The 12,702-nt window shown below is 31.4% G+C and overlaps 1 protein-coding gene across 1 annotated transcript in view; it reads left to right on the top strand.

The window, feature by feature from the left end:
• Window positions 1-12,702, top strand: part of LOC128997372 (thrombospondin type-1 domain-containing protein 4-like) — a 368,834-nt gene that overhangs the window by 338,529 nt on the left and 17,603 nt on the right. The window contains exon 4 of the mRNA XM_054423009.1: window positions 7,462-7,555. Within this exon, the coding sequence (XP_054278984.1) occupies window positions 7,462-7,555 (94 nt within the window). The remainder of the gene's footprint in view (window positions 1-7,461; window positions 7,556-12,702) is intronic.

Consider the following 12,702-nt stretch of genomic DNA (forward strand, 5'->3'; position numbering starts at 1 on the left):
TTGTACGTTATTTTCATCTTCTGAACACAAATACTTGTAAGTAGTTAAGTTTTGACAAATAAAGCGATAAAGCCTTAGAAGCGATACAATCAGCTGATGTACCCATTTTTCACAAAGAATTTCCTCGTTTTCTTTTCCGATAGTTTTAGTTACTTGTGTGATGTCAAACATATGTTGCCTAACAAGTATTGTTTATTTATAACGTGTTTGTCAATTATAAAACAAGTGTCGTATAATATGGAGGATAAAATTAATTTACAAACAAAATTTAAAACGAAGAAGATTTCTTATTCAACAAAATAATTTTAGTTTTAACTTATCCATGCTGAAATTAAAATAATGTTGACCAAAAGATTAATTAACGTTGACTGCTACAACAGAGACGCTCCTTTAATAGCTTGGTATAACATTATAGTTTAAAGTAATGAATTTATCCAAATTATATGATAATTAAACGGTTAACATTTACATCTTCAGAAAGTTATTTACTAAAGTAAAAGTGACTCGAAAGCACTAGTCTTAAAAATATTCCTATCTCGGTATAAAATTTGAGTTATCTAAATATAAGTATAAACTGGTACAATGTAAATACTGTTCCTAACCTTGTTTTTGGATGTCCTCCAAAGTATTCATTTATATGTAGAGTTTAAAAATTTGGTATATATTCACACTGGTGAAACTCAAACTATTGATGTCTTTTTATACAAAGAAAATAGTATTAAAAAAATACTTTAAACAAGAATTCCAACCATCCCTGGTATAATTTGTCAGATCTTTACCTTTAAGTTTATTAAATAAGAAAATAAATTTCTTTACTCAGTCTATCTCATGAGTGATCATCATTCTTTTTACATCTTTTAAATAAGTTTGATAAAACGTTTTAGTTTAATTTATCGTATTTTTTTTATATACAACCCCTCCATATCATATGTATGCATTTTTCTTCAGTTATCAGGTTAAAACAATGCCTACATTTTCTCAAATTTTCTCATAAATTACAAACCCTATGGGATAATCTAGAAGCCTGAGATATAAAAATACACATTTCGAAGAATCGCAGGTATGGTATTGAAGGTAATAAACTTGCCTTTATTTATTCTAAATGTCAAACGTGAATTGTAGGAGTGCTTAGGGTTAAATATAAATTTAATTAACCTTATATCAAACAATGTGAGAAGGTAAGCAACGTCAGTGCCAGTTTACAAACTTAATTAACTGACAAATCTGAGATAGAGCTTTAGACAAATGGTTTTTACAGTAATTTATACATATCGTCGCCTTAACGTGCTTTAGATATAGTTTTTTTTCCATAGGTAAACCTTTAACTTGATTCTAATGTTGGTTTTTATAAAAATAACTGAAAATATATTGTTTACGCTTTATAACACTCGTATTTTAGGAAACTGTTATATTTAACGAAAGATAATTAGTATTAATCATTTAAAGAAAAAGTAAAATTTGGAAGAAATTATTGACACGGTTTAAGTTTGTCAGTGCTACTGGATGTACAGTGCTACTGGATGTAGTCTAATCTGTCTTCTCACAATAATAATTGGGAAATACAAACATCATATTCACATAATCTTTAAGCTTGTATTAACCAAGATTTTTGGTTTAATTAAAATTATGATAATTTTATCTGTTATGATAAATGATGATAAATTTATGCATTTCTTATAACCTAAGCTGTAATTCAATATACTATATTACAATTATATCAGAAGAACTTTAATTTTTTGGAATAATCAAAACAAAAAATTCAAAATTATCGAAAATCAGGCATCACAATTACAAGTAGCTTCCAATTTTAACAGTTTCTGGAACTGTTATAATTGTTTAAGTATCAACTCAAATACTCAAATCAAATCAAATCAACTCATATAAAACTCACGTTAATTGTTGAACATATTGTGTCGTTATGTCGAAAGAGATACGAGTGACCTTGATTGATCCATAATCAAGTGACACGGGATTTACCGATGTTAACATTATTCCTAACCAAGATAAGAATTAACTTGACAGGTAGAGTTAGTTAACTCTGCTTGGATTGATTTGTAACTTCATAACTACTTACAAATTACCAGTTGTTTGATAAAATAATGCTTTTATCTTGGAATACATTAAAATTTTTTTATTTATAATTATAAATTATAGGCAATATAAATTGAATTATTAAGAATATTCTTGTACACGTATATAAAAAAACTAAACACTTTTGTGTTTCCGTTGGTCTATAGAGATATTTAATCAAACTAATTTACCATAGACAACATTTTATTACAAAAGGAATCTTGTGTTTTTTTTCACACAAACTATAACACACATAAAACTACTGGTGAATAGTTTATAGCTTAATTGTCATTAGGCATTAGACAATGTCCACACTTTGAATGGTACCCAATATTTATTTGTAGACAAAAGGGTTTTACGCTAGCTTGCCAACCTTTATTAAAAGGTATTCTTTGAAAATTTAATTTCAATAGCTAAAGTCAAGGTTTTGTTAGGCGAAACCAACAAAGAGTTGGGTCCGGGAACTAATGAAATCAAAGCCGCCTGTAGCAATAAATTCAGGATCAATAGTGCTGTCTCCAATATTTTAGATATTCCTTCCAATACTTCCAATGTTCGATGAAAGCCCTTGTTCAAATATAATTTATGTTGAATTGCTTTATACGTTACGTAAAGTTAATAATATTTGTCGAATCGGATGAATTCAAAGAAATGTTATATGTAGTAATTTGTTATACGTTACGACAATATGAATACCCTATTTTATAAACATAGTTAAATACAATACAAAGAAAATAATATTCAACATTGCGGTGTATTTTTCGTATATCCGTAATCCTAGCGAAATTGTTTGGTTTCATTTGTGCTTGATTGTATTGTCTACGACGTTTGTTGTGATATCAAAACAAATATGTTTCGATTTGATATGCAAATGATATACATTCAATTTCGTGTGTCACTCAGTAGCTAATTGTTTTAGTGGCATATTACGATATTTTATTGCTCGGGAATAAACCGAAAAATTCACTATTGAAGCTGCGTTATTGTTTTACTATGATATCCATGAAGTCTGCGTTCTTGTATTTGCGTTGGATTGTTTCAATTGGGTTTGTTAAAAATTTAACTAGGCCCTACATACCTCTTTGGTTTTGCTGTGGAATTTCTAAGTTTATGTTTTTCGTGAAGTAGGCAGTTATTACTGTAGCGCTTTGTTTTTTTTTTGTTTTTTTTTTAAGGTTAACGGTCACTTTTCACCTTGCATTTGCCCGTCCACCAGACTATTTTATTTACCCGTTCGTGGAACGTATCCAGCAAAGCAAGGGGCGAGCCGGAACAGTACGAAGGTGAACTATTCTGATAAAATGTTTGCGGCAATGACCAGAATCCGAACCCACGACTTCACTGCCTTGAGTCCGAAGTCCGTGACGCTACCGACTGAGCCACCGACTCAACTAATACGATATACGCACAAAAATATATATGCGACATTCGTTTTGAATACGAATTGACTGTCTTGATAAAGCTTGTTTGTCTTAAAGCTTGTTTCTCCGTCGTTTGGCTGTACTAAATATGGGACAGTTTGGTAGGTTTAGTTTAAGCTTTTAAAACTAAACCCAGCTTTTTATTATTGTTTTGTTGGCTTATGTGTTGTTACTGTTGCATTTAATATTTATGTGTATCAACTGGTTTGAAAATATTTGTATTCTTTAAACATTAGTTTTCGAATCCATTAATTTCTTGTTTATGTTTGTGTTTTATGAATAAACCACAAAACTTATCTCAAAATCCTAATATAATGATATATTTTGAAAATTAGTAGTTTAGACACATTAAAACTTCTGCATAAACGTTTTGCTCAGCATAAATAGTTGAAAAATAATACATTATTAACCATCAATTTAATTTAAATAGTAAAAATACAACACCATAAAGATCAATTAGTTTAGAAGCAGGCTCAATGAAAGTAAAACGCTTTAAAACTCAGACCAATTACAAAGGTAGACGATTACCAAGCCAATACCAATCCAGACCAATTACAAAGGTAGACGATTACCAAGCCAATACCAATCCAGATCATCAAAGGATGCTCTTGGTCTTATTTGCTCAATTATCTCAATCGCTAGTCAATTGTAGAACCTCGGGCAGAACTATCTCTTGGTATAACACTATACCAAACATTCAATAGTATGTTTTACTTCACTTATTAGTGCACAACCCACAAACATTATTACTGTGAAATGTTCTGTAATTAGTAAACATAATATTCATAAAATATTGTATAGCTTTATCCATAATGTTTATGCAATACATTTGCTATAACTACCGGAATATAATAAGCGATGTTACTAGAACAACCTAACCTTAAAAATGGAATTTTCAGTACATCGTCTACTAAAAGCGTTGGGCTTAGTCAATTGTTAATACTTGTTTATAAGATGTAATGAATTTTAAAATGTAAAGTATAATCATCCTTAATTTGATGTTAAAAATGTTATAGTAAATATCTTTATATAAATTCTTTGAATTTAATATACATGAACGGTATCAACAAACTCGCACATACATTATTTTTCCTATCATCCGGCCAACAAACTCTTATCATGAGCAAGTTATAAGAGTAACTGTGTGTTTTGTATTTTGTAGGTGAATTCACAAAATAACGATTACTTTGGAGTCGTAATAATTGCAGCCTTAGGGATTGTATCGTTTACTTTAGAGTTAAAAGCCATGGCGAAGTAGTTTTTAATCGAAATCATTTCGGCCATTTTAATGAAAGCCGAATTGTTCCGTTAATTTATGCGGCTATACAGTAAAAATCAAACTTTCCAAGAACTAAAAAAAACTCTTGGAGACCATAGATTAAACTTTTTTGGTTTAAAAGAACCCAAAATGGATATTTTTACTAAAAACATGATTTTTAACCCAATTCCGAGTTCTACAAAAATCCAAACTCGAAATATTATACAAAGACGACAATTTCCTTACCTTCTAGGATTGGGGGGAAGTAAAAAATAAAAATTGTTAAAATAAAAATATGTTTGCAACCACAGGGAAAAATAGAATTGGTTTTCGCGGGAAGTTTTTTATGAATCCTGATCTTATGTATTTTCCGCCAACAGTTTTCTGAGAAGCGTACATGAATCATATTTCTGATTTGTGAGGTGAAAGCTGCCTCGCGTTGTAAAATATAGTTTTGTTACTGGCTACCGAGGAATGGGTTGGAAAATATAATGTTTGAAGTGCCGAGTGTATAAAAGTAAGTGACCCGTATATAAAAAGTCATTATAACTTGTAAACAATCTTCTATAATATGATTTGTTGCGATTGCTTTGTTGTTTGTTTTTCTCTCTTATGTGTTCAATTCCATTACATATTTTATTGTAAACCATAAACAACGTTCAATGTAGATTTAAAGTTAGGCTACGCATATTTGCTGTTTTTCATACATATATATATTTTTTTTATTATTAACTCTCACGTATAAGATATATTTTTAGACTGGGTTGTAATTATCACACTGCTTGTTTGTAAAGTTTAGCTCAAATTGTTCTATATTACCTTATTTAAAGAATTTGTCGTTCCACGGTTCAGCCTCCAAAATGTTTACATCAATAGTAACCACGTTAGTGAAAAATTAATTCGGTAGTTTCCATTATTAAGGGGGGCGAGCTGGCGTATCAGTTAGAGCGCGGGACGTCAGTCCCTGAGGTCCCTGGTTTGATCCCCACCAAGTCACCAATGGATTTTATCCAAGTGGTAATGCCACAACCTCTAGGTCTAGCCACTCTAACCTTTAACCTCTAGCTAACCTCTAGGTCGCTAGAACCAATCGACGGCTTGCTGTACGCCTTGGTTCTGAAGTCTCTTCTTTCTTCGCTGCAAGTTCTGGTGTTCCTCAGGGGTCTCATCTTGGACCGTTCTTGTTTTCCATCTTTATTAATGACATTAAGAAGGTCATCAAAGTCCCATTTCTTCTATTTGCGGATGACATTAAGCTACTCGTCGAAGTTGCATCACATCATGACTGCCAGTCCTTGCAGGACGCCCTCGATGACGTATTTGGCTGGTGCCTCTCCAATGACATGGCTGTGAATCCCACATAAACCAAATTGATCACGTTCAGCAGGAAGTTAAATACAGTGTTAGCTGACTACTCTCTTGATGGAACCGGGTTGAGAGATGCAATACCATCAAGGATCTTGGTGTTCTAATTGACTCCTCATTCGAGTTTGGACCCCACATAAACCAAATCTGCACCAGGGCCTCTCGTATGCTTGGTTTGGTTTTCCGCTCTGCTAGACATGGTTTGAGCAATCATGCCTGTATTATCCTATACAAGTCTCTCATCCTGCAGCTTCTCGAGTATGCTTCCTTGGTTTGGTCACCATACCATCTTGGCCATATTTACCATCTTCAGTCGGTACAAAGACGCTTCATCAGGTTCCTGGGATGTCGTGCTGGACTTGACTTTCGTGACGTCCGGGTAGATGAGCTCTCTAATATCTATGACATTCCGAGTCTTGAAAACAGAAGGCGAGTGGCTGATGTGACCTTTCTCTACAAACTGATAAATAACCAAGTCAACTGCCCCTTCTTGCTGGAAAGGATAAACTTCCATGTTCCTTCGAGGATCACGAGACATCAGCGTGTATTTGAACTGGACCATACTGGGACCAACTACGCCAGATCTAGTCCCATTCCCCGGATCATGCGCCTCGGGAATGTGGTAAGCAGCTCTGTGGACCTTTTAACTGCCTCCTTGGGGGTGGTTCGGCGTTCTGCGGCTGACAGCATCCTCGAGGGTACACCATAAAATCATTGTTGTTGTCATTCCTTTTTTGTTGATTTTTCCCATGTTAATATTTGTGATCTATTTTTTTTTTTGTATTCTTGTTATTGATATATTCATTGTTATGTTTTGTTATTGTTATATTTTTTATACATTGTTATATTTTTTATGCATTGTTTCTCCTCTGTTAATTATTATATCTTTATAATATTTTTTGTAACTACTTAATGTAAAATGGTGTTTGCCGTTGGTGTTTAATAAATAAATAAATAAATAGGTTCTGAAATAATGTGAAAAACAATCCCAGGCTCGTGCCTAGCGTCCTAGGATAGAAAAAATATATTAGTGAAAAAAGCTTTAAGTCAGTTTTGTCAAGAAGTTTATCCTGACAGTGCGTAAAGCACAAATGAAACTCCCTTCTTTGGAAAAGGATTCAGTATTCGAAAACAAGGAAACTATAGGAATTAGCACTATGCCAATCTTCAAACTATCATTTAGGCCAGAAGATATGCCTGACTTAGGTAGGTATTTCCGTGATGCTTGATAAACATTGGACAAAATTACCTTGGTGAAGCAAACAGACGGGTGGAGGAAATGTGTAACGCAACGGTTTTCGTTAAATGTAGAGATAAAAATTTTTATTGTGTTTTTTCTTGTTTCAGACCACTTGGAAGGCACAGAAGAAGAGTTCACTCAATCGAGACACAACATCACTGTGTAGGCTTGTACAAAAGAATACACATCTGTAACACGAAGGTAAGAAACAATGAGATACCAATAAGATTTACTTCCTCAATTATGTAATTTTCACAAAATCCAGCATACGCTACGAAACTCTTATTTCAAATTTCAAACAGAAAATGCCTAATGTATCTGGTTTACTTTCTTTACATGATTGACGTTTTAACCTATTCCTGATATACTTGAAAAATTAAGTAGATGTGAAAAGTTTTTATTATTATTATTAGGGATAGCTATTTTGATTTTATTTGAAATAATTTAAGCCTGGTCTTAAAGAATTTGCTAGTTGTGACGCTTATAAATGCTTATGTAGTTCTAAAATCTGTTTTTTAAATGTTACCTCTTAGAGACCAACCCATGGAGAAAATGATGGAAATAAAATTTTAGGTTATATTCTACATAAATCTATTTAATCAAAAATATCACTCGACCTTTCTGATAACAGTACGACTATTCACTGCAGAAACTTAGCTATAGTCATATTACAAAGTTTGAGTCCTGTTCCTATATTTATCATGTTTGGTTCTTTGAGTGTGCTACCCTTGACTAATTTTTTCTCTAATTTTATTTTAGGGTTTTTTAACGAGTTATTCACTTTGTAATGTTAATTTTGTAATGCAAGCAATGAAAGAAAATCAGTTCAGCTTTTGGCCGTAACCGTTTTAAACGTGCTTTTCAGATAATTGGTAAAAATAAACTTTTTATATATAATGTTAGGCCTACGTTCTACAAGTTGCTATTAGACATTTAATCTTCCTTTATATATTGGCTTTTCCGTTAACGATGATTGACGGATGAAAATGTATAAGGAATTTTAAACAACACTCAGTTTAACAATTACTATGCACGCAAGAAAGATTGGTTTTACCGCAAAAATTGATTAACAAAAAAACTCCGGGTAAGGAATGCGAGCAGACGTGTAAAATGCACGTCAACTCAACAGACTTGTGGGAAACGTGTTGGGGTTTGTAACCACGACACCGCACCACCACCTTCCAACTACGACAAGTTTGAACAAGCAGCAAGTCGGAACACGGTATTGGTTTTTATATAGTTAAATACCCTTGCCGCAGCAAACCTGCAGACTAAGCAAATTTCCATTTGCATGGTTAGATTTTCATTCAAAATTCTTTTTTAACTTGTCATATATATAATAAATAAACTATTATTTGGTTTTGTATTACTCATGGTGAGGGAATTTGTTTGTAGATTGTTTCCTAAATAAATGGTGCAGTTTTTAATGATCTTACAAAAATGGCCTGGTGAGGTAGAACATTGAGGTTGGTATTACCTTTGACTCCAATAGTCGGCGTAGTCACTGAATTCTTTGGTTCGAGTATTTTTATACACCGTCTCGAAAAACTTCTGTTTCATTGTTATCACTTACTTTAAAAACGTAATTTTGATCCGAAATTGTTAATTGAATTAAAGTTAGTCATTTTTGTGCAAATGACTTTCAGAAGATTTTAACCGTGTATGCTCCTTCAAGAATGTTTGTAACTTGTTTGATTAAATAATTTAAGAAAGTGAAAGAAAATATAATTTAATTGGAATGAAAAAACATAAGTTTGTAATGTACAAAAATCAGGAATGAACTGTTTGGTAACTATAGCAACTCATTAGAATATACAAAACCAAATTTATACTTTTAAAAAACAAATTATTGTCCAGCTGTTTTTGAACAGTATTGGTGCACTCTAGACATGGTATTGTATTTTTGCTAATTTTTGGTAAGAAATAATCACGTCGGGGTCACCACTGAAGAAGTAGATTCTTCTTTAACTATGTTTGTAATTTGTTTGATTAAATAATTTAAGAAACTGAAAGAAAATATAATTTAATTGGAATGAAAACATAAATGTGTAATGTACAAAAATCAGGAATGAGCTGTTAGGTAACTATAGCAACTCATTAGAATAAACAAAACCAAATTTATACTTTTAAAAAACAAATCATTGTCCAACTGTTTTTGAACAGTATTGGTGCACTCACCACACTCCTCATAAAAATAACAACAGACGTAGGCCTAGGAGTAAACTGTTCGTAGAAATTGGATAAGTAAAAAACGGAAGACTTCTGGGAAACCATCTTTAACAGAGGTAACAAATAAAAAGTGAGACAGTCTTGCACTGTAAATATTTAGAAAAATCTCTTACGCGTCGAAGTCTGGAGCTTAAATCCCAGTGAGTACCCTTTATAGAATAGTAGATTAAAATCTGCATTTAAACTACATGCGTAAATTTATCAACTGGTACACGGTATCAAACCGAATGATAGGAATAAACTATTAAGTTTTTAACCTAAATCTTAAGTCAAATTGAAGAAAATGAATAAGAAAATTGTTCTTAAAATTTTGGTTAAACTATGGTGAGGTTGGTTCCCTCGTTAAAATAAATCTTAAAATAATAATCTGTAATGTGATTTTTGAGGCTGGATAAAAATAGTAATAAAAGATCTAAAGATGAAGAAGGAACAAAAATACGTCAAATAACACTTGTAATAATATATGTACACTTATACTGTCTACAAAGTCGGTAAATACTTATAAAAGATAGTAAATTGTGATTGATTTCGATTAGACACTCCAATCAGACCCAATAGGCGAATGACAAGAATCAAAATGGCGTTCCTTGTATATGTGGCTCAGCCAGAGGTTTCTATGAGTTCAACTGGAGTCAAAATTCACTTGTTCTTTAATTAGCTTATTTAAAAAAAATGTACATCCAAATTATTGTATCATTATGGAACTTTCAGAACAAATCCAATATTTATCAAAGCTCATGAGAGCTTGTATTAATATTCGCAGTAGTATACTTGTTTTAAAATGTTCCAATGACAGAACACTGTATTTCCTGTCATCAGGCTTTTAGTTGTCTATAACTCTATTAAAACTGTAGACATGACAATACTAGTTAGGACTTCCTACTCTACAGCCTAACTTTGCACTATTGGTCACAACCTTAATTAGGCTAGAATTATGCATGTCTATAAAGCAGCTTCAACAGTTATAACAGGTTCTGACATTGATTTCAATGGATCCAGTAGCACTTAGTACTTTGCCTTAGTATTGAACACTTAATGCAAAGTCTTGCTTATACACTACTTTATCAACCTTTTGTTTACTAAACGAAATCGTTGCAGATAATCACAACTATTAAGCTTGACAATTATAAGAAGTTAAAAAATGTGTTAATTCATCACTTATTAAAATCTTAATTAAGTAATATCTTGTAAGATAGTGTTATGTTAAATGTTGTTTAAATATTTTTATTTGAATATTGGTTTATTTAAATTTTGGTAAAGGCGATGTCATATTTTAATACGTTATCAAATTTCTTAACGTCTATAAACTAAATTATAATGTTAAATTGAAATTTACACTCTCTCATGAAGATTGACGATTTACAGCTGTATTATATGTAGAGTGGAGCTAATCCACTGATATAAGCCAAGTTGTTACAAAATAAATATTTTCTAGTTATGTTATATTTGTATTTCAATATAACAGTTTAGAACAAAACTTTGGGGTTTTTCTGTTAACTGATTTATTTTAACAATGTTTGTGAATTAAAACATTAAAATAGGAAGATTTATATGGGCAAACTGAAATAAAAATGTGTTTAACATTATTTTATTTCTTTTCAAAAGTAATTGGATTGTTCATAACATTCAAAAAACATTATTTTTAAGATAAGTTAATGGTAAAAATGTTTCGCTCTTAAAATCAATAATGAAATATTATTTTTCAATCAAATGTCTTGTTCGGTTTTTTGTTAGCATATTCATGTCATGGTAAACATTTATTAGGTTGGGCAAACATTCACAAAAGGTTTCCAACCATTATCTCTACCAAATTAAATAGTTTTTTTTTCATACAGTTGACATTTTAAATCTAATAATATTAAACCTCAATTTGAAGCTTTCATAAAACGAGTTTGATTACATTCCTATCCTAGGATTCCATGAGTTGAATTAAATTCCCCGTAGAATACGGTGTGGCTGGAAATACTTTTCATTGTGGTGGTGTTGCTATTGACTACAAGTCATTAAACATAGTTAGTTAAGAATGTAATTGATATGTTATACACATTTAAATTTTAAAGCGTTCAAAAGTATTAAGTGCGTAGCTTAGAGCTCATTTACCTTTATAAGAGGTGTGCAAGTAAGAACTTTATTGGTCAAGTATTTTCGTGTGAGTGTTTCGTTTCGAGATTTTGAAAATAAGTTTGAAAATCATGGTTTCTTAACTCAGCAATAATTTGCTGTCAAAGGCCTTTGTTACTACTCACACACCCCAAGTTGTTATAATATAATCGCACCAAATCGCTTCGTTCATCTGCTTTGTACAACTATTTTTTTTAAATAGTAGCAATTTGCATTAAACTGAGTAAAATAAGACTTTAAACGTGTTTTCTTTTAACTTAAGTTACATTGGCGTTAATTGCATAATCGTAGTACCCATTATACATTGCAAATTTAAACTGCAAGTTTCTGCAAGATTATCATAAAAAAATATAATCTAACCATCGATGTACAATAACTGTATAATAGTAGAGTATTATACATCTATGCTTCTAACTTGATTGAAATACCAAAAATATTAAACTGAATTTCAATATTTAATTATTTATTCATTTTTAATAAATTTTCCATAAATTTTAGTAATGATTTTGATCAAACCTAACTTCGCACACGGAAAATACTTTCAAAAATGAAATAACAACTTCCACCTGTTAAACAATTACAAATACAGTATTTATAAATCAAATATATCCAAAAGAGTGCACAGCGCTTCAATGTAGAAATTGATATTAGGTTTTTGTTTTGCTTGAAATGCGTCAGACATATGTCAGATGCTGTCTAAATGTCTGCTTAGACCAGCTCGCGTTCCTCCCCTCTATTGTTACAATTCGCTCCTAAACTATTGTACAGAAATAAAGAGAAGAGTCCATGTTTTAACAATATATATATATATATATATATCACTTGGTTTGGATGAGTACCCTTTATTTGGGCCACACTGTATATTTCCTCATTTAAATGTCCGAAGTTAAAAATTACAAGAAATGACTAAGGTATATATATATATATATTTCACTCATTTTAAATTGACTGACCTTAGTCATATCTTGTAACTTTTTCTTTGGACATTTAAATGCAGA

Source organism: Macrosteles quadrilineatus, unplaced genomic scaffold (genome assembly GCF_028750875.1).
Source record: "Macrosteles quadrilineatus isolate MER2022 unplaced genomic scaffold, UCM_ALF_1.0 Scaffold_6__1_contigs__length_79288215, whole genome shotgun sequence".
In the NCBI taxonomy this organism is placed as follows: domain Eukaryota; kingdom Metazoa; phylum Arthropoda; class Insecta; order Hemiptera; family Cicadellidae; genus Macrosteles; species Macrosteles quadrilineatus.